The sequence below is a fragment of the Eleutherodactylus coqui genome, chromosome 9 (assembly GCF_035609145.1).
Source record: "Eleutherodactylus coqui strain aEleCoq1 chromosome 9, aEleCoq1.hap1, whole genome shotgun sequence".
NCBI lineage: Eukaryota > Metazoa > Chordata > Amphibia > Anura > Eleutherodactylidae > Eleutherodactylus > Eleutherodactylus coqui.
In genome coordinates, this window is record NC_089845.1 from 103,914,523 (window position 1) to 103,939,798 (window position 25,276).

Here is a 25,276-nt window from a genome sequence, read left to right on the forward strand (position 1 = left end):
GATATGCAGTAATTCGCGGTCAATTATATTTCCTTACGCAGTTCTGATCACATTAGCGTAGCAGAACTGCGGAAAACGTGAGTGTAAGAAAGAACGCAGCATGTTCGATTTTGCTGTGCAAAAACGCGCAAGCCCATTGTTCTCGGTGGGTGCGTATATACGGATGCCGACACACACAACGGCGCGGGAAATATAAACAAAAAAAACCTGGTGGACTGTGTATGACAGCATTTGTGAGATACGCTGTACAATTGTGCTGCCATACATGGCAGTATGCCAGGCCACCGCGGTAGAACGCTGCGTAACCCATGCAGCGTTTTACGCTTACGGCTGTATGAGCCCGGCCTTATTCTGTGGACCACGACGACTGTGGAGATTTGAAATTCATCGTTTGAGGTTTTTCCCGTGTTACCGCTGGTCTACAACTATTGTTTTCAAGTGTTTATTAGCATCTCTGCATTCCAAGATCGTAAGATTACTTTTCGACCAACGCAGCCGTGTGAGGTCTTGTAGTTTACTGAATGAGTTGTAGTAGCCTTTGGTATCATTTTACGGTACATAATACATGACCTTTTGACTTTTGAACGCTTTTTATTGTGCTTTTTGGGAGCCGCTATTCTTCATGCAGGATAAACAGTTTATTGGGAACTTGTTGATACCTAAGGTTCTTCTTTTTCCTTTTTTTACATAAAGGTGCTCGGCCAGCAGTCTATTCATTCTGATGTTACTGCAGGGGAGAAGTGACTCCCACAGTGACAGGCGGGGGCAGGAACCCAGTTCTCAAAACCAGCAGGAGTCTCAGTAGTGAGCCCCCCACCAAAGTTATGCCCTATCCTGTCAATAGGGGATAATTTATAATCTTAGTATAACCCCTGTAAGAGTACATTGACATGTGATGCATTTGGTGCCGATTTTGAAGCGGTTTTTGGCATGGCTTTATCACTGCGGCAAATCCGCAATGTGTGAAGGTACCGCTGAAGGGTTGTCCAGTTTTAGACAAACGCTAGGCACATTGGGAAATTGAATAAAACAAGGCTTACTTACCTACTACATCAAGTGCTGCTGCTCCGGGTCTCTCTGCCGGGTTTTGCTTACCTGGCCGTATTAATGACATTGTCATGTTGTCAATGTGACATGATGGATGCAGCCAGGTAAACAAAAGCCCGGCTAACAGAACTGGAGCAGCGATGCTGGATGTAACAGGTGAGTAAGGCTGGATTTATTTTATAAAAAAGGATCTGTCCAGATTAGGGGAAACCAGTAAGACTGATGGAAGACATTTGGTCGGCACCTGTTACTAACTCAATGTATTACATTAACTCAAAGTGTTGCAATTGTGTATTACTGTACCTGCCGCTACATTCTGCTGCTCTTGGATGGTAACAATCTTGGCTATTTGGGCTCTTAGGTTGGCTAGCTCACTTTCGAGTGCGCTGATCTTCTGTAGAGCTTCTTCACTGGCCGCTGGCCGAGGTTTGATCTCTGGTTCTTCTTTTAACACAACAGGCAAAGAAACATGTCTCTGGAACTGTCTGTCACAGTGAGCAGTGTCCTCCCCTAGTGGCGGACTGTGGTGCACATTATTCTGTGTCCTGCAAGATAGTTACATGTTCTTAGCTAAAACACCTTATTAATGCATTGCTCATTACAGGCCTTCAGCCACAACTGTCCTCACCTGATGATGAGGCACCCAAGGAGGCTCCAAGTTTGCTAATATCAACACCACATTAAAGGGTTTTTCTGGGCTTTCACCATTGATGACCTATCCTCAGTATAGGGCATCAATAGTTGGTCAGTGGGGTCCGCAGCTCAGCTTATTGTCTGGCTTCTGTCAGTGCTTATGGGTGGGAGCCAAAAGTTTAATAGGCAGCTTTGCTGCTTAAAAGGCTTTCTGCTCCAATCTCGATGACATCCAGTCCTGCCATACCGACAGCGAGATCAGCTGATCCCCGGGGATTCTGAAATGCAGATCCCCACCGATAACCTACTGATCACCTATCTTGAGGATAGGTCAATAAATAGAAAAAAAAACAGAAAACCCCTTTAAACCATGCCTCTGTGACCATACGTATATCCCATATTGCCACGTAGCTTTAAGCCTCGCACAGATTCTTATTCCATATGAGTCATGGTTTCATTTTATAACAAAAAGCCTAACGCTGTGCCAGATCCAAAAAAATACCACTAGCGCTGATGGACCCTGTCAACTTATAATGGAGTCCGCAAGGATCCACAGCGATTTCCATCATTTTGATGGTAACAATGACAATGCAAGCAGCACTAGTCTTCCCAACAGATGTGCGATGGATGCTTCAAATGGAGCCTCAGGCAAAAATGTAAATGCAACCGTCGGCAACATGCAGATATACCTATTATAACAGGCCAGTTGTTTTATGTCCGAGCCACACAACTCATGACTAGTGCATAAAATACACAAAAACAGAGTCTGGTGCCCAGAGCTGGACAGAAAGATGCTGCATGCAAAGTTTTTCTGTTCAATGCAGGGTGACCTCTGATATCTAAAGTCATGCATCCAATGCCATGAAGGATCCCACCATAGAAAACTATAGGATCCGTCCCAACATCAGATTCCCTACAGATTTTCACGAACATGCTGGATGAGGAATTAAAAAAACAAAAACCTGACTGCCGCACAGATGGGATCCCGGCCTTAATCTGGCACAACAGACCATTATAAGGTTATGCAACACATTAGGCACAAATCTAATTGTGGCCTCTTCATGCGGCTGACCAAGTGGCCTTTGGACCATAAACATGTGTACACTTGTGCTTACAGATACTGAACCTGCAGCGAGGCCTTCCCTGCTGGATGATAGAAAATAATAGAATGGGAACGCCAAACCGTAAAATAAGAAGTTTACTTTTTTAATAATTTTACACTCACCTGAGCCTCGCATACGATTCTCCCTCCTCGTCCGCGACCCATCCCACATCCGCGAATGTAGCGATGGTCCCATTGGCATTGCTGCCATTTACTGCTACAGGGTATGGAATAAGCTGCAAGCAGAAGGTAAAGATCACTACTAAGATTAGACATGACTCCAGGGCATGCACAGGCCTCCCTCATATGTAGGATCAGCCATGCAATGTAATGCTTCTCAGGAAGCAAGGAGTTTGGGGGGGGGGGGGGGGGGGGGGACGACGGCGGAAGCCACGGCAGAGTTATTGAGTTGGTCTCAAAATCCCCAGCAGAGATCTGGAGCTGAGCCGTGACATGGATCTGCAGGTGTATTGGGCCTTTCTCAAGCAGACCCGTGTACGGACCTTCTGGTAAAGAATTAGAGTCAAGAAGTGATAGGTCACTTTTTTCTGCATGCGGATTTCCAATCTGCAAAGTCTAGACTATGGCCCATCCCCGGTAATAGTATTTGATGCAGATTCCACATCAATTCCATGCCAAATGACCGCTGTGTGAACAGATCCTTACTAGAATTGCTGAATGACTGTACACACAGGGAAAAGAAAAGCATGCAATAAATGATTATCACACCTTAAATCAACGGGCCTCATGTAAAGTAATAGAATACATAGAAGTAGTAGAAAATAGCGCAGAATCAAGACGCCTACAGGCAAAAAAATGTAAATTAAAAATGACCATCCAGTCACGTCCAAGAATCCGATCCATCACGGAGAAGATATTGGATTGTGGATCCTACCAATGGTAGTTTTAAATGGAAAGGTGTACAATGTAATTCAGCTGGCCCGGCGGTCACGGCTCTAGTTTGTAAGCTGCGGTAATGGACTATCACAGGGGTCGGATGCGGCCAGCCAGATTGTTCCCCTACAGTAGGCACTAGGGGATTACAACCGTGTCAAATCTTCCACAATGCTAGAAGTGTGATGCTGCCAGACGGGATACAAGACACCGTTTATATTGTTCTACACTGAAGAACAACGCAGCCGGTGATAATGAAATGTACTATTGGGTAATACATCACACAGGGGTATACAAACCTCACTATTAAAGGTCACAAACACACATGCATGGGCACAGTGACTGGGAACATGCGAGACTCGGCGAGCACTGACCTACGGTGGCTCAGAAGCCCCATCCTTCATAGAGCAGATGAAGCAGTTCAGGAGAGAATCAGCGGATGAAGAGGAATTAGTGCGATAGAAGCCATATACAGAAATCGCAGTAGACATTTCACAGAGGCATCTTATATCCCTGCAGCCCATCGTTTGTGAACAGATCTATACATCAACACATTAATGTATATAGGGAATGTTGGAGGAATGTCGGCAAGGCCTTTCATCTTCAGTGTGCGAGTTGCAGTAATCTTTGTAACTTGCAGCCGACGCAGTTCCACTGTACAGCCCTAGCCTAAAGGGAACGACTCGGCTTTTCAAGGACCTACCTAGTCCATGCATTAGGCCAGAACAATATGGCCTTTTTGCAATATTACTGCAAATATTAAAGCGTGTCCCTCCTGTGTTAGAGAGAAATTATTACAGTGCAGGAGTTGGTACAATCATCTGGGTAGCAGCTTCCATCAGCAGCCTGGTCTGTGCCGTGGGCCGCTCAACCATAGGCACTAGAGGACCAAGCATCCTGCTGTCTTCTAGGCTCCTGTACCCACGAAGGGGACCGCCACAGCAGAATCACATCACTTCCTATGGTGCTGGGCTCCCAAACCAAGAATGGGAACCTAGAAGACACTGCAGAATGCTCTGCCCCCTACTACATACATATGAGCAGCCAGTGGCACGGACAATGGTGGGTCCAGGCTGCTAGTAAGAGCTCATTTGCTATGAGGGTGTGCCCCCCTGCACCATAATGCTTTCTGTATACAATTTGGATGCACACTTTAAATATTAACCTACAGTCCAGAGCTATAACTTGCAGACCCGTAGCTGTTTGCTAAAATTGGACAGTCATGCTGCTTTTTAGGGGGTTTTTTTTGCCTTCCTCTGGATCAACAAGGGGGAGGGGGGGGGGGGTGGAAACAGGCTGAACTGGATGAACATTGTCTCTCTTCAGCGTAACATACTAGGTTACAAAGTTTCCATGTTTATTTGTATTTCACCAACTTCTATCACAGCACGGTACATAAACGGTCACCACTCATCCATCCTTGTTTCCACTGCAGCTCACAATTTAAATGTTACATTAACCTATTAACCCTTTCCAATCCAGTCGGACCTCTGAAGACATTATGATTTAAGGCTGTACAGCTCCGATGTTGGAAGACGTCCGTCGGGGTTCTCTTAGTGTATATTGCCAGCCTCTCTGCTGTCGGAGCCTATCCAACGTATCACCTCATGCAGTACTGGCTTTAGCCAGCAGGTAGCGCCATTTTATAATGGCAGAAAAAAAGTAAGCCCCCTAGGAAAATCAGAATACAAATTGGATTGGAAAGGGTCAAAAGGGTACCATTATGTGGGACGATTATTGTCCTAATAATTGCGTAAAACAGCGATTTCATTGACAGCCGCCCCGTGTACACAGCCACCAATAGGGCACTGATCAAGAAATCACTCAATAGTTGCTTCAGTTGAGCTCACTGAAATAAAGCGACTAACGAGCAATTTCTTGCTTAATGTAAACAGGAGTTATCAATCTACAAACGACTGCCTGTTTACTATGAATGGAGGCGGGTGGCGAGAAGAGATCTCCATTGTGCTCCGCCTCAATCTACTGAACAACTATCACTGCAGTGTGAAAGCGCAGAAGCGATGGCCGTTGGGACATCTGTTGGGCGCCGACAGTCATCCCATGTAAAAAAGTTTTAGAGTGTAGGAGAAAACGGAAATACTTTGAGCAAACCCGTGCAATCTTACCCTTCACCACATTCATCAAAAGCACTATGGGGCAACAGCGCTAACTATGCAGCTACGCATTTGTAACCCAAAGCCTTAAGGCCCATTTAGACACGAAGATTATCGCTCAAATGCCATCTTTTGAGCGATAACCATAGTGTGTAAATGCGCCCATCTTTCACTTTTCTGCTGAACGATGAGTTTTAGTTCGGCATGAAATCCATCTTTAAATAGCTGATAAGACGGACAGCACGCTGTGTTCTGCCCGGGGAGCGCTGATTACATTGTCTCAGCTGTCAGCCCTGCTGGCAGAACAAAGGAAATTTATTCAGAGAACAGCGGGTGGTCTGATCCCCGATTACAGCTCCTGGTGGCTCACAGGCTACTAATTGGCACTAATAGACATTCATATCAACTAGCAGTTTATGCAAAATGATCGCTCAAAAGCCATCTTTTGAGTGATCATCTTTGTGTGTTAATGCACCTTTACAGGGTCAAGCTATGATTTCAAAGTGTGCTTTGTAATCCTTTATTTAGTGCAAATGAACAGACCCCCCCCCCCCCTGTTTTTTGGTCAGTAAACAGTCAAAGAAGCAATAAAAAGCAGCATGACAAAGCTGTACACAGTCCACACTGAAAGGGAATATCAATAGTTGGAGGACTGTCGAGTGAACAACCGTTGTCCAAACTGAAAACCAACCGGCATATAGCCCTGTGATGTTCCCTCCTTCCACAGGCCAGGTACCTCTTCAGCAGTTGTAAACCTAGTTGATGTTTTCCGTCTGGACAATACGCTCAGTGTTTTATGATCAACATTTAGGAAGCACACAGAACAAAGATGTCGTTGTCTGAACTCCGCAGCCCAAGGAATCTGCATAGGAAATCATGGCGCTTGAGATTCTTCTTGCACCTACACGCATGTGACAGCTGCATTACTAGGGCAGGACACTGGATTCATGTCACCTACACCGTATGGCAGCTACTTGGTGGAATCTATAGACAGTCTTAAGAATCAGTCTGACCTGGTAGTATGGAGGAATGCGAAGAACCAGAGGGGACTCCTTACTTTGTACTTTATGCAGGGCTTAGTAAAGCGGCCACGCTGTATGCCTGGTAGCGGTTTCCCTAAGGCGCTGTTCACAGTGCAGTTTTGGCTCCATAGGGGTCAAAAGCTTCTGGACTAGGGCATGGGCAATACTTTTTTAGGCTCCATGGATATGCTGATCACACATGGCTTGATATTGCTACACAATGCTACAAGTACCCATGATGCACACCGGCTTCAGAGCATCGTCAGCCGTCAGACAGACCACTGTGGTACATTTGGTTGGGTGTAATCAGTTTAACTTACACAATCATCACTAAACGTGATAATAAAAGGTACTGAAAGCGAATTAAACTGTTCTTTATAGGTCTTCAAGAGGAGCGACAATTGCTGGAGGAGACATAAAATGGTCGTCTCCTTCTAGAGCTATGGTATAGAACCAACCATTGTGGCAACATGGACGCCCAGCTTTATAGAGCTATGGTATAGAACCAACCGTTGTGGTAACATGGATGCCCAGCTCTATAGAGCTATGGTATAGAACCAACCATTGTGGCAACATGGATGCCCAGCTCTATAGAGCTATGGTATATAACCAACCATTGTGATAACATGGATACCCATCTCTATAGAGCTATGGTATAGAACCAGCCATCGTGATAACATGGATACCCAGCTTTATAGAGCTATGGTATATAACCAACCATCGTGGTAACATGGATGCCCAGCTCTATAGAGCTATGGTATATAACCAACCATCGTGGTAACATGGATACCCATCTCTATAGAGCTATGGTATATAACCAACCATCGTGGTAACATGGATGCCCAGCTCTACAGAGCTATGGTATATAACCAACCATCGTGGTAACATGGATGCCCAGCTCTATAGAGCTATGGTATATAACCAACCATTGTGATAACATGGATACCCATCTCTATAGAGCTATGGTATAGAACCAGCCATCGTGATAACATGGATACCCAGCTTTATAGAGCTATGGTATATAACCAACCATCGTGGTAACATGGATGCCCAGCTCTATAGAGCTATGGTATATAACCAACCATCGTGGTAACATGGATACCCATCTCTATAGAGCTATGGTATATAACCAACCATCGTGGTAACATGGATGCCCAGCTCTACAGAGCTATGGTATATAACCAACCATCGTGGTAACATGGATGCCCAGCTCTATAGAGCTATGGTATATAACCAACCATCGTGGTAACATTGGTGCCCAGTTCTATAGAGCTATGGTAAATAACCAACCATCGTGGTAACATTGGTGCCCAGTTCTATAGAGCTATGGTATATAACCAACCATCACATGACCAGGACAACATAGATCTGTATTATAAAGAAACTACAATAGACTGACAATAACACATGCGAGGACCTGAACTGGTCGCTCTGGGACTCTTAACACCTCATTAATACACATATATTCAGCATAGAAAGGCCTCGTACCTGGAAATGGACTCTCGGTGACTGTAAGATGGGGAGATTTGAGCCAATTTTTCGTACTATACTTCGAGATGATCCGTAAGATTTTCCTGACCAAAGTGGCTGAAATAAAAAGCGAATACTTAAAAAAAACTGCACATGAATTCAGAAACTCTAATGATAAAACTACAGATGTCATGAAATCACACGGAAAGGTTTCCATCCCAACGGAGAGAGAAATCCGATTGTGATTTTTTTTAGGCTTTGTTTAAACTACAGATTATGCTGCTTTTTGATAAGAGCCTAGCGCACAATAAGTCAATAGGACCCGCTCTACCACAAATCCACTGAAGAGCCGCTTATTAGGGTCACCCGCCCTGTCAGGACTGGCCCTACCCTGTGTGGACAATGGGCACGTGACCCTGGCGGGCAGTATAGAACGAAGCCAACAAGCGGTCTGTGGATCAGCAGCACTGGGGATTTACATTAGAATGAGAAAATTGAGCAATGTGTGCAAATTGAATGCGACCTTGCCATCGGTGCTAGAGGAGCTCAAACACAACAACGTTTGTGAGGTTTTTCTTGAGCATATGAAAATACTGTGATTGAGGAAAAATATGAAAAAAATGGGAATCTAGGAATGTGAACAAGTCCCTGACAAAAGCGGGCAGAAAAGGATGTCAATTATTCTTCTGATGGACAAGCAGTGCAGTCAGGGACACTGCAGCCGAACACAACGCCGGTGCCCCAACTGATGTCTCTGAACACACTCTTGCCGTTGCTTACCACGGATGGCTAGAACAGCAGATGACCAGTTTGAGCGTCATTGCCGTCTAAAAGAAACAGACTCCAGTGGGCAAAAGGGCACAAAAATTGAATTGCTGAGCAGTGGAAAAAAAATCACCTGGTCAGAGGAGTCCAGATTAATGTTGCACCGTGGGAGGTCAGAATTTGGCGCAAACAGCATGAAGCGACAAACCCTTTCTGTCAGGTGACTACAGTTTCAGCTGGTGGAGTAATGGTGTGGGAAAAGTATTTTTGGCACTCCCTTGGCCCTCTGATACCAGTGGATGGAGGTTTGGACAGTAAGGCTTACTTCAGCCTCCCTTCAGGTCAGTGGCTACCCTACGACAGAAGGACGCCTTCAGCAGGACAATGCACCAAGCTACAAGGGTGGTCGCCCCCGACTGGTTCCAGGCACACAACAGCGAGTTTTCCCCGTTTCCTTGGCTTTCACAATCCCCGGATCTTAATCCCATAGAGCATCTTTGGGGTGAGGTGGACTGGGCTGTTCAGAGCAGGTTAGTAGGTGGCAACTACAAGAAGCTTTCCTGTCCACGTGGGTCAATATTTTCGTTGAACTATTTCAACATCTAGTAAAAAGTTAACCCATGATGAACTGCTGCAGTTCTGAAGGTCAAAGGAAGTCCAAAGTACTACTAGATGGGCGGATATAATAAAGGGGCCATTCAGTGTATGCTGCTATTAGTTCAGGTCATTAGATCCACATTTGAGTCAGAACTTGCTGCAGCCTGCATGATCCTAAGGGTACATTCATATGGGCAAGAGCGAGTCACACCTGACATTCCCAGGCACCACTCACATCTCGCAGCACACGGACACCCTGAGACCTGCCCGAAAATAGAACATACTGCGATTTTTTTGTCTCACATCGAAAAATTGCCCATTTAGAATCATAGACACCCATAGCAAATAATGGCCTTTACAGAATAGACAAGAAACGCTAGAAAATTTTATTGATTAATCCCCTTCAAAACACTAAACTAGGGCACTAGAAGACACATCTGATGAGTGCCCAAAAGACAGAGACAAACTAGACAAACACTCCACACACGAGAACAGACTCACAAAGTGATTTGGACTCGCAGTCATATCTCACAGGCTCCACTGATGGTGCGGGGCCTGAGATATGTGATATAACTCATATGTAAGTATTCCCAGAGGAGCAAAGCAGCACAAATGGAAATACGGATGGGGCCCAGATATATGAAATACGGGGGCCACATATATGATGCAGTGTGAAAAATAGGAGTTCTATAATTCAGCTCATGAGAGGATTCCACCATTTGGAATACTCAGTTAAAGGGGTTGTCCCGCGGCAGCAAGTGGGGTTATACACTTCTGTATGGCCATATTAATGCACTTTGTAATATACATCGTGCATTAAATATGAGCCATACAGAAGTTATTCACTTACCTGTTCCGTTGCTAGCGTCCCCGTCGCCATGGTGCCGTCTAAGTTCAGCGTCTAATCGCCCGATTGTCGTCTTGCTTTTTTAGACGCGCTTGCGCAGATGGGTCTTCTCCCTTCGGCTCCGCTCGGCAGCAGCGGCGTTTTGGCTCCGCCCCCTTGTATGCATCATCGCGTAGCTCCGCCACCGTCACATGTGCCGATTCCAGCCTCCTGATTGGCTGGAATCGGCACATGTGACGGGGGCGGAGCTACGCGATGACGCATACAAGGGGGCGGAGCCAAAACGCCACTGCTGCCGAGCCGAAGGGAGAAGACCCATCTGCGCAAGCGCGTCTAAAAAAGCAAGACGACACCGAAATTAGACGGCGCCATGGAGACGGGGACGCCAGCAACGGAGCAGGTAAGTGAATAACTTCTGTATGGCTCATATTTAATGCACGATGTATATTACAAAGTGCATTAATATGGCCATACAGAAGTGTATAACCCCACTTGCTTTCGCGAGACAACCCCTTTAAGACTATTCAGCTCAAATAGAAGTTCTTCAACACGTCTCCCCACAAATGAAGTGGTTCATCAGGAAAATAGTGGGATCTCAAATGGGAGTTGCATGTAAACTTTGAGTCTGTTCTCGTGTGTGGAGTGTTTGTCTAGTTTGTCTCTGTCTTTTGGGCACTCATCAGATGTGCCTTCCTTCTCGTGCCCTAGCTTAGTGTTTTTAAGGTAATTAAATCAATAATATATAACTTTGTGACAAGTCTATAGCAAGTAACGGTTGTATTTTCATCCGAGTTTTGCCTTGCAACGCACAAAACTCCCATCCTTTTCTCTTCCGTGTGAATGTACTCTTAGGCTACATACACATACCGTAAGATGTGATGCTTCCCATTAAAACCAATGGGAAACCCTTCTGATCCTCTATCGCGTGAGAGGATTGGAATTTCACAGAAGCGAGGCGTTTTTGCCTGAAAATTGCCTGGCATCCGCAGGTAAAATGCACTTAGACTAGCGTGATATCAGCCATATCACTCTTTCCCGTGTGAAACAAGACTGAAGAGACCAGATTCCCTTCCCTAGGTTACACACATGCAGCTGACCCTCTGATAGCATAAGAAAAGCAGCTGCATCTCCAAGCATGAAGACGAAAGTTGCAAAGTAGACTGATTTATTCAGCAAGCCTGGAATTCCTCATGAAGGCCCATTTACAGTCTTTACTCTTTTAATGACCCTTCCGTCACTGCGTAGCCCAAGCAGTAACACAACGAGGTAGTAACCACTATGTTGGCGACCATAAGCATCTTCCATGGCTCGTCATTGCATATATTTCTCATTTACAAATGGGCAGTTGATGTTTATGGGCGCTCGATCATTCAGGTCTTAATGATAATTGCAGTCCCTTTGGTACAATAATTGGCTCATCTCTTTATTACAATACTTCTGGGATTTCCTGTTATGTATTACGGTCTTCCAATGCAGCTATTACTGATGATGTAACTCCTTCACATGAAGGGATGACCACAATGTCCCCCGGTCGGTAACTCACCGATTCCATGTTGTGAGTGACTTGCTGTAGAAGCATCCTAAGCAGCCGCAGGATCCAGTGCAGCATCAGACGGCAGTAGATCCGTGTGCGGCGGGCAGCAGTCTATGAACAGCCGGGGTCTGCTGGGAAGCTGCTGCTCCATAGTCACGCTGCAAAGACAAATCTAAACAGTTACATCTGCCGGCCCTACAAGGAGAGGAGACATGGAAAACAATGCCGCTTATAGCACCCCGAGGGAATACTGTGGGAAGACGAGGCTTACAAATCACAGATCTTACTAGTTTTAGGATTTGGTCATAAAGGACTTCTAGGCACTTTGTTACAGTGTTTGGGTGATCATTGCTGGAACATCTCCTCTTATGTGATGTGGAAGTAGTCCGGCAGCCGATCCCTGATGGTATAGAGCATCGCCCGTTCCATCTGCCTGCATTATACCGCCAAATGGACGGTACACTTTACTGGGGATCAATCTGACAGCAAGCTCTTCAGTGTTTAGAACAAGCCTGAAAACGGTTACTAATATCGCAGGTCTATGATTAGAGCATGGAAAAGAAGAATCGGTCACTTCATGTGCTTATGTGGCTCGCTGTAGTTTGTATTGGTTTCATTTTGGGGTACATGTAAAAAAAAAAGAAAGTCACACAATACATTACATTGGTTTTTATTGAAAATGTTTAAATTTTTAAACAAAAGAAAATAAGCGGTTAATAAGGCCCCCTGTCCAAGGCAGTGTATTCGCCGGCGGTAAACCGGTGGCGAATCACGCCAGCCGACGCTTCCCATAGCAATGGGAAGCCCTGGCACCTGTCCGCGAGCGGAGAGTCATTGTGGTTCTCCGCTCGTGGCGGGCAATTCGCAGCATGCTGCGAATTGCCCCAATTCTCTGCAGTCAGCCTATCTATTAGATAGGGCTGACCGGCGGAGATTCGGCAGCACCTTCCTGCTCCTGGGCATCGGCGAAGCTCCGCCGCGGGATACCGCATTGCCCGTGGACAGCCGGCCTAAATCAGATTGCAAATGTCTTCTACATCAGTAAAGGACATGAAGGAGTAACACAAGTAACGGCCACTCAAATGAACCAAAGTGAGTGATTTTTGTTCTGAATGCGAGCCAGCGACTAAATGACTAACGAGAATTGCGCACTTCTCGTTAGTCGCTCAGTTCCAGCCAACATAAAAATGATCACTGGTTCTCTTACTTCTCGTTATGTTCTCGTAAGCACTCCCCGCTCTGTGTTTCACATAGAAGCACTGCGAGAGAAGTGACCGATTGTCAACGATGATCTGCCTGTCTAAACAGGCTGCACGAGCGCGAACTAGTTAGTGGTGACGTGACAGGCTCATGTGCTCATTCAAACGAGAACCAGCTTGTGTAAAAGGGACTTAACGCACCAGAAGTGACATTTCTATAAACTTAATACAGCCACCTGTTCTGGATGGGCTTCTACTGAAATAATGGCCTGGCCAGAACCTAAGGGTCCTCTCGCATGTGAACACGGCAAAGTGCTGTGATTTCAAATGCGGCGCTTTGCCGCGATTTTACTTTCATTTTCGGTCGCAGCTCCCTGAGGCGGACAGTGTGTTTTAGTGTGATGGGTGAAGAGGTGGGCTAACCAGACAAAGATAGAGCGCACAGCATTTGAAAATCACGCAGCGCCGTCCAGCGCGACGGTCGAGCTCATGTCTGCGACGTCCCATTGTTTTTAATGGGAGCATTACACCGCAATTAACATAGCGTTCAAAATGCCGCGTTAATTAGGGTAAAAAGCGCCTGTGTGAGAGCGGCCTTACTGGAAAGAACAGCATAAGGTGGAGAAATCTCTTGCAGAGCTGAAAACTGGGTAAGAAAAACAAGGCTGTGCGGGAGCGCCTTATCAAGCAGTCAAGCCACGCCACAAGCATGGCTCGATAGGCAATCTGTAACGGCAGCCCTGGGGTCTTTCAGGAGGCTCCTGGCTGCCATGGCAATCTGCAATCTCATTACGGGGGGCCATTTAGAACCTCCAAACTCTGATCGGGGCATTTAAACGTTGTACAGAGCAGGATCAGCCAACGATCCCTCTACATACAAACGCTGAATGCACGTAACTGTGTACCCAGTGTCATTAAGGCGTTAAAGGCCTTATAAGAAGACTCAAGACATATTTTGGGAAGGTAGGGCATAATTATCTTCAGGGTCCAGACTCTCAAAAATTCCTCATGTCGATCAATGACTACTGATGTTAATTTCTCGAGGACCAAGTACCACTTCATCCATTGCTTTACCTTAGAAAAGTCCAAGGAAGCCTCCCGCCATGATTGGGCAATGATTAGTTTAGTAGCTAGGAAAAAAAAGGGAGATTCATTTCCGTGAGCCTAGTGGACTATTGGCAATACGTTTATTCAATAAGACTTCCTATGGATTTGTACATATGTTGTATCCTGTTACAGAGTAAATAAGTGAAGAAACTCTGATCCAACTCCTCTTAACTTGAGAGCAGGACACCAGATGTGGACCATGTCACCTGGGGATAGACAACCCAGACAGCAGTATGAAGGAGATCTTGGTACCGCACGCCTATTCGGACGGGGAATACCACCGGTGAAACAAGACCCTAAAAGAAGTCTCTAGCATTAGTATGTTGTGAGGGCTTTGTTGCTTAGTCTCCAAATCTGAGACCAATCCTCCTCAGTAAGGGCATTTCTCACATCTGTCTCCCATCGAAAGTCATCCGTTAGTGCAGGATAGGATGAATGGACCGGTCTAGGTCATATTTGTGGGGCTTTAAGCCCCTGTGTGTGATAATTTATGACAGTAAGTCTCTAATAGTCAGTGAGGAATATTCTTAAGGAGCAATGATGTCACGTGTTTGAGTTGTAAATGGCTCAGAGGAAGGTAAAGTTTTTTTGGAGGCTGGGAAATGAGGTGATGCCTTCTACAGAAAGTAGATGGTAAAGTTTGGCGAAGCCTCCATTTATCCATGCCCTAAACTCTAGGGAAATTCCTTCCTGAGAGGGAACATAGGGTTCCATAGAAAAGGCAGAAGGGATAAGTGAGGGGAAATCAAGTTACCCAAATACTTAACGGAGTCCCAGACCTTAAGAGAAGGTCTCCTAATAGGAGGCCTGTGTACTGGTGGAGTCCACAAGACTGAATCAATGGTAAGGGGTAGATCTCAGTGGCCTCTATAAAGAGCCAAAGGGGAAGGTTTGTTTTAGAATGGAGAAATACTAGTTGACCTGTCTGGTAATTTTTTCAAATAACTCGGATTGCCCAGACCTCCTTTCAGTCTGTGCCCATACAAAGAAGACCATGAGACCCTTGGAATAGAATCCTTCCAGACATTGTAAGATCTTGTCAGATGCAGAGTTATCAATTAAAAAGGAGATGACCAAGACTTTTCAAACTTAAACTTAACAAATTGCAGATAATAAAATATCATTACTCCCCTTTTAAAATGTGCGACTACTCTTAGGGCTCCTTCACACTGGCGAGAAAATCGTGCGATTTTCTCATAATGCGAGAGTGAAAACGCATGATTATGAAACCAATGGCTTTCAATGGTTTCATTCTCATTTGCGATATTTTCACTCCTGCGATGCTGCGTTTAAAAAAAACAAAAAAAAAACACGTAGCCTCTTTTTTTTTGCGATATTGCCCATTTTTTTCAATGGGGCCGCCGCTGAGAACCCCGCTGATCACTAGAAAGAGGGGCTGCAGCGCTCACTGAAGCGCTGTTCCCAACAACTGTCATAGAAGTATATAGCATTTTCTATAGACCTCTATGAGGGTCGGCTTTAGCTGCTGGAAGCAGACGACAAGCAGCGAAGACCGCCGAGGGGGAACAGTGCATCAGCCCTCACTGATCAATACTTTTGATAGGTCTCTGATATGTCAGAAGTTAACTGAAAGTGTTGTTACTCCAATTTCCTTTTTTCGGTTCACTTGTCCGCTCTCTGCCATTTTCTAAACAATCTCCGACAACTGAACCCTGGTGTAGATTCCTAACACGAAGGTCCCCGTCAGTGGTCACACATAGATATTGATGTAGATATCAAAACAGACAAGATCCCCTTGATAACTTTCTCCCAACAATGGACAAGCACGTAACATTACTCTGGTTTACTAAAGGGGTTATGCCATGCCAGCCAGTTATCACTCCCCACCGGATGGGTTCAAGCACCTGACCATCTCCAGCAGTCCCAATGAAATAGCTGGCATGTGTAACTGCCACTCTGTTCAGTCCCGAATGCATTGGAACCCTCCTGTTGAAATTGGTGGAGGTCCCAATGGTCAGACCCCCACTGATCAGCAAGTTACCCCTTTATCCGGTGGATAGAAAATAACTTGCTCTTGCTGAAGAAAAGCTTTAAAGGGGTTGTCTCGCGAAATCAAGTGGGGTTATACTCTTCTGTATGGCCATATTAATGCACTTTGTAATATACATCGTGCATTAAATATGAGCCATACAGAAGTTATTCCCTTACCTGCTCCGTTGCTAGCGTCCCCGTCTCCATGGCTCCGTCTAATTTCGGTGTCTTCTTGCTTTTATAGACGCGCTTGCGCAGATGGATCTTCTCCCTTCGGCTGGTCTCTGAAGCATCAGCGTTTTGGCTCCACCCCCTTGGCTGGAATCGGCACATGTGATGGGGGCGGAGCTATGCGATGATGCGTACAAGGGGGCGGAGCCAAAACGCCATGGAGACGGGGACGCTAGCAACGGAGCAGGTAAGTGAATAAACTTCTGTATGGCTCATATTTAATGCACGATGTACATTACAAAGTGCATTAATATGGCCATACAGAAGTGTATAACCCCACTGGATTTCGCAAGACAACCCCTTTAAGCTTTCAGGATTTATAGCCCCAAACGTAATATATAAGAATATGGCCATACCTTAACCAGGCTCTGTCTGCGCTTTCAGCTGTACATTTTCAGTGGCATCACAATCCCTAAAACAAAAAAAACAAGCTTTTTAACTGTTAAAGTAATGCTACATCATACAAGAATAGTCATTTTAATAGCAGCACCATGTTTGCATGTTGTGAATTTTCAGTTTAGGTGATCAGTAATTTGGATGGCACTACTAACACAGATCAGCATTGAGCCGACCTTAACTTACAGTTTGTCAGCTGACTGCTATTTGCAGTGCATGTGAAGCTTTATTAGTAAAACTATAGGTTTGATTTTCATGAGAAGAGAAAAAAAACTGAAGATCATCCACCACTTCTAGAAGTCTATAACAGAGAGGATTACAGGGTCTATTACAAAGACTAATAACCACAGGGCCAAAAAACAAGGTTGCCAAACCAAACCTGATGCTGGCCAAGTACTGGGTCTTGTAGGACACTAAAGCCGGCTTGCTATTCCACCAGAAACCCAATTTATGATTAAGAAAAACCCTCCCACTGATTAACCAAAGGCCACCGAGACCGACGGAGCGCCGAGAACATCCAAGCCTTAGGTAGGAGTGAAGGGAGATCGGCCGCATCACCTCAACTCTGTGCCGCTAATGAACGGGTGACCATGTAATACATCATCAGGCAGTGAGGGGCACTCTGGTCAGAAGAATGGGGTCTCCTAAGGAAGGGAATTAACTCCACAAAGTCCATAGGACAAGGTGGAGGACAGGAGAAGCCATTTATAGCATGGGATACCCCTTTAAATCTGTATGCATCTCATGGACTGTGTTGGACTACACTGACTCCCCCCCCCCCCCCCCCCCTAAATTCGTTTTTATGCCCATTCTATTGTATTGACAGATTTTATAGAGGATCTTTCATAAAGCGGCGTTCCCAGTACAAGCATGAGTTACAGTCAACCTGCGCATCAGGAAATCCCCTGGCATAGGGCAAACAAAATCGGTACACATGGGGTATATATGTACCAAATGTAGTGACAGACCTGGAAGATAGCCTGCGGGGAGGACTGGGGACATCTCAGCCGTAGACTATATGATGGAAGAGGTGTCTGAGGAAACCATCATGAGTCACAGGGGTGCAGCTTCCCATCCAACTAGTCACCACGTGCAGCGCTCCTCCTCACCACACAGCCGAGCGGGCGGCTCACGGGATATAGAGGACCCGTGCCGCGGCATTGTATGGCGCTATATTACAGACGCCTTCTCACAGGCACACAGAGAATGGCCTAGCTCAAGAAAACCCAAACATGGCGACATTAATAGCTCCGTGTATCTATAGTCCGGTCGAGGATTGGAGAGCGCAGGATGATGTCACCTGATCAGTTCCTTTTTATGGCAAGGTGTCTGTAGGGAACGCTCCCACAAGACCGGCCCACACGAACATCCGCAGCATTTACCGCCACTGCCAAGTGGATGAAAATTAAACGATTCTCATCTGTACCAAATCTGCTCGGAAATGGAGGCGAGGCGCGGGTTTTACATCTGCAACATTTCCTGCTATGCCGTGGATTTTACCATTCGGAATGCAAAAGGGTGAAATCTGAGCCAAATCAGCAGCAAGAAAAAAAAAAACGGCAGTAAAATGGCCGCCTATGCGATATTGGTAGGGCGTATTCGCCAACAGCGAAAATAGTGCAATCCTCTGCGCAACCAGCTTCCGTAACAAAAATAAAGAAACCCAACAGCTTTACTGCCATGTGCCGAGCAAATACCCAAATATACCCAGGTTGCTGAATGATTGTATCTGCACCGCCCGCATGTCTTCTCCGGCACCAAGGGGGCGCTAGTGGAGGAGACAATCAGCCAGGGACTCCCCTGCCTCCTTACATTTTCCTAAGGCAAGGACCACAAATTTAACCAGGAGATACAAAGGAGGCCAAAACTACTAATAAAATGGGAGACGTAGGAGTGTTACTACATGCTGTAGCATTCGTCTGATTGCACAACGCCAGGCTGGGTGTGACGAACTGCGCAGAACAAGGAGGACACTCAACAACTCCTAGGTCAGAGATCGGGAGGGGTAACATCACTCCTTAGGGGGAGCACCAAGAAGGTGAGTGAGGGGACTGATAAGGCCATCCATGCTCCTATGGGTAATATGCAAATAAGGGAGATGGAATAATATCTCTGCAGCGCCACCTAGTCAATGGCAGCATTCCTGCAAGTCAATACTTGACCCTGTGACATGGGTCAGACCTCTCACTAGCCAAGCTAGGATCCTACTGCACACTAATGAGGGGCAAAAACCCAGAAACAGCTGTCTGTGTATGGATTCTGCCTTGGTTTTCAATTCCCAATCATTGCTCTACAGACCTGTATAAAGAGTCAAGCATTGATTTGCAGGAATGTGGCCATACAGTAGGTGGCGCTGCAGAGGTATTGTTCCATCTCCCAGTAGTAGTATCTGCACGGCAAACGCTAATAGTCTGCACTATCCGGTCAGCTCTTAGCAACATAAAGGTTTTTCAAGGGTCTCAATGATTGTCTCATCAGGGAAAATGAGGCCTCCCAATGTCCCCCGCCGCCATCAGCGCAAGAGACAAGCATGTCAGAGCAGCTCTGAGGGGTTCAGGGCGGACTAGGCTTTAGTTCTTCCCCGTCTGCTGGGTTCTCATGACTGGTCTTGGGAGCCCCCCCTTTCTGGAGCAAGATCCAGGTCGCAGAGATGAGACCCACACCTATCAGACATTTCTATCACATCCTGTGGATATGTCTAAGATGGAAATACCCCTATAACCCCCCACCAAAAACAGACGTCTCATTATATCCCAATTGCAGTGTCCATACTACAACGGTGCATCCATGGCACGGGTATAGCAGTAGTGCCACGTCGTCAACAGCAGGTGCCCGACTAATACCAGCTCTCACCTTGCTGCCACAGACGGGATCACAGTCCCACAAGGGCGGCCGGAGTCCACCAATAATAGAGCTGCTCTTCATTCCTGTTCATAGATGGAGGACCCCCTCTATTATGCCCTGGCGCACACGGGGTTGGCATTTTATTCATCGATACCAGCTGATAAGTTAGAAGTACCCAGAAAAGTGTGCTAATAAAAACTAAAACCCGTTCCACAAAAATATTCTCAATGGAAAAATTTGAGTTATAGTTCTTGAAAATAGTCAATGAAAAATAGGTGGAACTTAAGGGCTTCTAAAGTCCTGGCATGGTCTTCACTGCTGTGCGCCCACTGCACCCGCAGTGTTCTTGTCCCCTGGTGATGACTGCAGGGAGCTTTATACATCTACCAGCTCCCGACGACGTCTGTGGCCCAAAAGCTGAGGATAACCAACAGTCTTATCACTGATTAATCATTCCCATCACTCTAAAAAGAGTGGGTGAGGATAGCCGGCAGCGCCAGGGCCCCCCCAGAGGGCCGGCAGCGCCAGGGCCCCCCCAGAGAGCCGGCAGCGCCAGGGCCCCCCCAGAGAGCCGGCAGCGCCAGGGCCCCCCCAGAGAGCCGGCAGCGCCAGGGCCCCCCCAGAGAGCCGGCAGCGCCAGGGCCCCCCCAGAGAGCCGGCAGCGCCAGGGCCCCCCCAGAGAGCCGGCAGCGCCAGGGCCCCCCCAGAGAGCCCTCGCCGGCAGCGCCAGGGCCCCCCAGAGAGCCCTCGCCGGCAGCGCCAGGGCCCCCCAGAGAGCCCTCGCCGGCAGCGCCAGGACCCCCCAGAGAGCCCTCGCCGGCAGCGCCAGGACCCCCCAGAGAGCCCTCGCCGGCAGCGCCAGGACCCCCCAGAGAGCCCTCGCCGGCAGCGCCAGGACCCCCCAGAGAGCCCTCGCCGGCAGCGCCAGGACCCCCCAGAGAGCCCTCGCCGGCAGCGCCAGGACCCCCCAGAGAGCCTCACAAATCACTAGGACAGGGGGCTCCAATTGTCCTGTTCCTCATCACGTCCGCCATGAGGCGATCAGTAGTTGAGCTTCTGCACCGCCAGACTTAAGTGCCATTTAGACAACGCTTATCGCTCAAAAGCTGTCTTTTGAGCAATAATCGTTGTGTCTAAACGCACGGCCATTGTGGAGTTTTTGTTAACAATTCGCTCAACATTGTCTTTCAGCAAACTGTAAGAAAACGATGAACCTTATCAGTGCCGCAGGCCGAGCTCTCAGTGGGATACCGCTGATACTATTGTTTCAGCTGGTATCCCACTTGGAGAACACAGCAGGAGTATGCAGAAGACAGCGCTCCAGCTGTGTTCTGTATACCCCGCTCGGGATGCTCGGCTATATACCAGCTGAGCGCTCCGTGAACACAGCAGGAGTATACAGAAGACAAGCAGTCGAGCTGTGTTCTGTATACCCCGCTCAGAGCGCTCTGTGAACACAGCAGGAGTATGCAGCTTAGTCCGGGGGCGGCATTTCCGTTGGCACCCCGGGGCGGCATTTCCGTTGGCAGCTCCAACATACGACGCTTTTGCGGCATTTCAAACGCTGCGGTAAACACTGTAAAACGTCCCCATTGATTTCAATTGGGCTTAGCAGATTGGCATTTGAATGCGGCGTTTCTAATGCCGCGATTTCCGACCGCGGTCTGCTCTACTGCCGTGTATTTAAGAGCTTTGTAGCGCACCTCATTACCCTTACAGTGATGGAGTGCGGTGAACACTGGTGAACGCTGTAGGAGGTGTTCGAAATTGTGGTAAATCACAGTGTTTGACAGACGGTGTGCGCGAGAGCAGCCTTGTATCGCGGGCTCGGCTCTGGGGCCGTATCTATTCCCTGCGCTGGTCAGTGTGGGTACGCTGCTATCTGCACAAACAAGATACAGGCAGACGGCCAATCAGGGCGACATATTGGTTTTCCTTATGATGGGGGGGGGGTGCCGTATAACCTGAGGCGCCTCATTCATGAAGGATCTCCATTTAGGACAGCAACTGGCAAGCAAACGCTACAGGATGTCAGCAGAGCAGCGCAGCCAAACGTGTCTGCCAGGAGGAGGCGCCAGGTAGCCGAAAGACAACAATGGCCTCATTTATCAAACCTGTCCAACAGTAGGACTGCCTGTTGCCCGTAGCAACAACCAGAGGTCAGTCCATGCCCGACACTGTAAGCAGTACTTTGGTTGGTTGCCAAGGGCAACAGCGGCAGTTTTCCTTGTAGACACATGATAAAGGACGCCCTGCTGCAGTGACAGATGTTGGGACGTCCAGCTGGACCCTCCATCACACACAGTACATACAGCCGGGGCGCCCAGTACACAGCCGTCAGGTGCCGTGACCTTGTCTTCAGCTTCACCTACAACACAGCCGGGGCGGCAGCGGCCGCTGTATGTACTGCGGAGACACCGGTTATAACACCTACCGTCCACGAACCTGCAGCCAGACGCAACTGCCCAGTCACGTGACCTCCCCGCGCTGACAGATCACACAGGACGGACTTCCAGAACCAGTAGCGCGGCGACAACACCTGCCCGCTGCGTCAGCGACGTCCACGCTGCAGCCGGCACACGGAGGGGCGGGGCCAGCAGAACACGTGGGGGGCGCGCGCGCTGCAGGCTGCGGACATTTTGAGTCCTGGCAAACTGGCCTACAAAACACATTACATGATATACTGGAAACGGTGTTTGTTGCCCATAGCAACCAATCACAGCTCAGCTTTCTTTTCTCATCGTGCTCTTAATAATACGAAAGCTATGATGTGATTGGTTGCTATGGGAAACTAATGCAGTTTTTCTTGTAGACGGTTTCATCGCTGGGTATTAGTGTATCTTGACGCCACCAGGAAGTCCTGGTGGAGTCAAGATTGACAGGGTGACGCCCCCTAATGCTGATTGGCTGCCCAGCAGGCTTTAAACTAGGCAGTGGAAGGGCAGTAAAATGAGCATTAAAGGAGTTGTCTCGCGGCAGCAAGTGGGGTTATATACTTCTGTATGGCCATATTAATGCACTTTGTAATGTACATCGTGCATTATAAATATGAGCCATACAGAAGTTATTCACTTACCTCCTCCGGTGCTGGCGTCCTCGTCTCCATGGTGCCGTCTAACGCTGTCTTCTCCTTCCATTTAGACGCGCTTGCGCTGTGCGGTCTTCTGCTGTGTTCAATGGAGCCGCTCCGGCGTGCTCGCGCCGCCGAGGTCTTCTGCGCATGTGCAGACCAGCTCTCCAGTGCGAGCATGCCGGAGCGGCTCCATTGAACACAGCAGAAGACCGCACAGCGCAAGCGCGTCTAAATGGAAGGAGAAGACAGCGTTAGACGGCACCATGGAGACGAGGACGCTAGCACCGGAGCAGGTAAGTGAATAACTTCTGTATGGCTCATATTTAATGCACGATGTATATTACAAAGTGCATTAATATGGCCATACAGAAGTGTATAACCCCACTTGCTGCCGCGAGACAACCCCTTTAACCCTTTCCAATCCACTGTCTGGCCTGTGAAGACATTATGATTTAAGGCTGTACAGCTCCGATGTTACTAGACTTCCGTCGGGGTTCTCTTACTGTATGTTGCCAGCCTCTCTGCTGTCGGAGCCTTTCCAACGTGTCACCTCATGCAGTACTGGCTTTAGCCAGCAGATAGCGCCGTTGTATAATGGCAGAAAAACAGTAAGCCCCCTAGGAAAACCAGGATACAAATTGGACTGGAAAGGGTTTAAAAAAAATTAAGCGGTCCGTGGTGCAAATGCAGAGCCTGTCCACCCACGCACAACCCTACTGAGTGTTGCAGCACACAGGCAAAATCGTCCTTCTGTCGTTACAGCACCGCCATTGCCGCTCCACAATAGGCACAGGCACCCCCAGCCGAGTTCAGTGAAACACAGCGGCGGATGCAGGGAGCCCACAGGGCCGGAGGGAAAGACACAGACCGGTATGACCCCCTCTCCCGGGCCGGGCCAAGACCGCAAACAGAGAGACAGCGCTATGCCCCCCCCCCCTCCCCCATTGCGACTATAGTGGCGGCAAAGCAAAAGCGTTAAGGCCGCCAGCTGTCAGCGGGGAAGCGGCCAGCACATAGCTCAATGTCCGGTCAGCGCTGAGCGCGAAATCTGTCAAATGGGGGAGCGGCGGCCATGGAGCACACAGGCCCAGCAGCAGAGCACTATAGCTCAGGGCGGCAGCTATGAGCGGGGGGCAGCCGCAACGGAGATCACCGTCTAGGCAGCGTAGCACAAGAGGTGAGGCCGGCACCTGTAGCTGCGGGTAACAGTATTGTTTGCCTTACATTATCACCTGTACATGCTGCATCTTACAGCATGTACTGTGCTAAGGACCTTGCAGGCTTGACCGTATCAGAAGCTAGTGGTGTGAGAGGGGCGTTCTTCCTGTCAGACCCCTAGCTTCTGGTGGCGTCAAGATACACTAATACCTCATCACTCTGCCCCATTGAGGGTCAATTTATATAGCATTTTACAGAAAAACAGCACATTCTGTGGACAATTTTTACTCCTGATGCTTTTCATTGATTTTATTCCTTTCCCATGTAAGCCGTCAGGCTATAGTCACAATGCTGTCACAAAAAGCCACCACGGCATCTCAGCCATTGATTTCCCTCTTCAAGTGCCGTAGATTTAGCCCCGCTCCAAAGGGTAAATCCCCGGGCTCCCAGCTGCTGCAGTTTCTGTGGCCAGAGCCGCCACCTATACTATTTTTTCCACAATTTTTTCCAGATTTCAAATCCATGTGCAAAAAAAAAAATTCACACAATGTAAACTGAAAATAAAGGGATGCAGAATCCACGTGAGAAGAACTCGGGGTGCACGCGCTATGGCCGGCTGCCCATGGCAGAGGCGGACTCCACATGCAGATTCCTACAGTGGAATCCAGCTCTCCCCCTGGCCGGCGACCCCGCGTACCGGCATTTTCTGTACTGTGGATGAAAAAATGTCTTTTTCCTATGCCGTCGCTAGCCGACGACACAGGGACCCGCAGCGATGGCAATTGGGGATGAGTTGCGGGTTTGACTTCAATGGAAGCTGTCCACGCGGAATCCTCAGCAAAATAGAGCATTCGCAGAATACACGGTTTGTTTCCGTGAATGTGAAGGAAAAAGCACGTTCTGTGGCGGTTTTGGAGTGCTTGTAAAATACGCTCCGAATTTTATTTTTAAGGCTAGATTCACATGGGCTCATGTGCGCACAAAATACTCAGAGAACAGAAACCATTGATTGCAGTCGCACAAAAAAAAAACCCCGCAGCATGCTCTATTTTCCTGCACATTTGCCCCCCAAATGTCCCCATAAAGGTCAATGGGGGGCGCACAAATGCGTGCGCAATACGCAAGGAGATGCATAAGATGCTGCGTGATTCCAATGGAAAAAGAAACATCTGGAACTCATTAGACAAATTAGCTATTTCAATCGGTGAGTCTGTTTGCTGCACGGGGAAAAAAGTACAGTAAAATGCGCCA

General features: G+C 47.7%; 1 protein-coding gene across 3 annotated transcripts in view; it reads right to left on the reverse strand.

Moving 5' to 3' along the window:
* The window catches only part of MTFR1 (mitochondrial fission regulator 1), a 33,605-nt gene extending 11,230 nt beyond the window's left edge, over positions 1-22,375 (reverse strand). The window contains exons 1-7 of one of the 3 annotated variants that reach the window (XM_066578274.1): positions 22,229-22,362; positions 16,911-16,966; positions 14,299-14,354; positions 12,035-12,183; positions 8,301-8,399; positions 2,906-3,018; positions 1,351-1,592 (exon numbers count right to left, since the gene is read on the reverse strand). In XM_066578274.1, coding sequence (XP_066434371.1) covers positions 1,351-1,592; positions 2,906-3,018; positions 8,301-8,399; positions 12,035-12,100 — 520 coding nt within the window. In that variant the 5' untranslated portion in view covers positions 12,101-12,183; positions 14,299-14,354; positions 16,911-16,966; positions 22,229-22,362. Of the gene's footprint in view, positions 1-1,350; positions 1,593-2,905; positions 3,019-8,300; positions 8,400-12,034; positions 12,184-14,298; positions 14,355-16,910; positions 16,967-22,228 lie in introns of all 3 variants that reach the window. The other 2 variants (XM_066578275.1, XM_066578273.1) reach the window with 2 other exon arrangements.
* Positions 22,376-25,276: the final 2,901 nt, after the last annotated feature.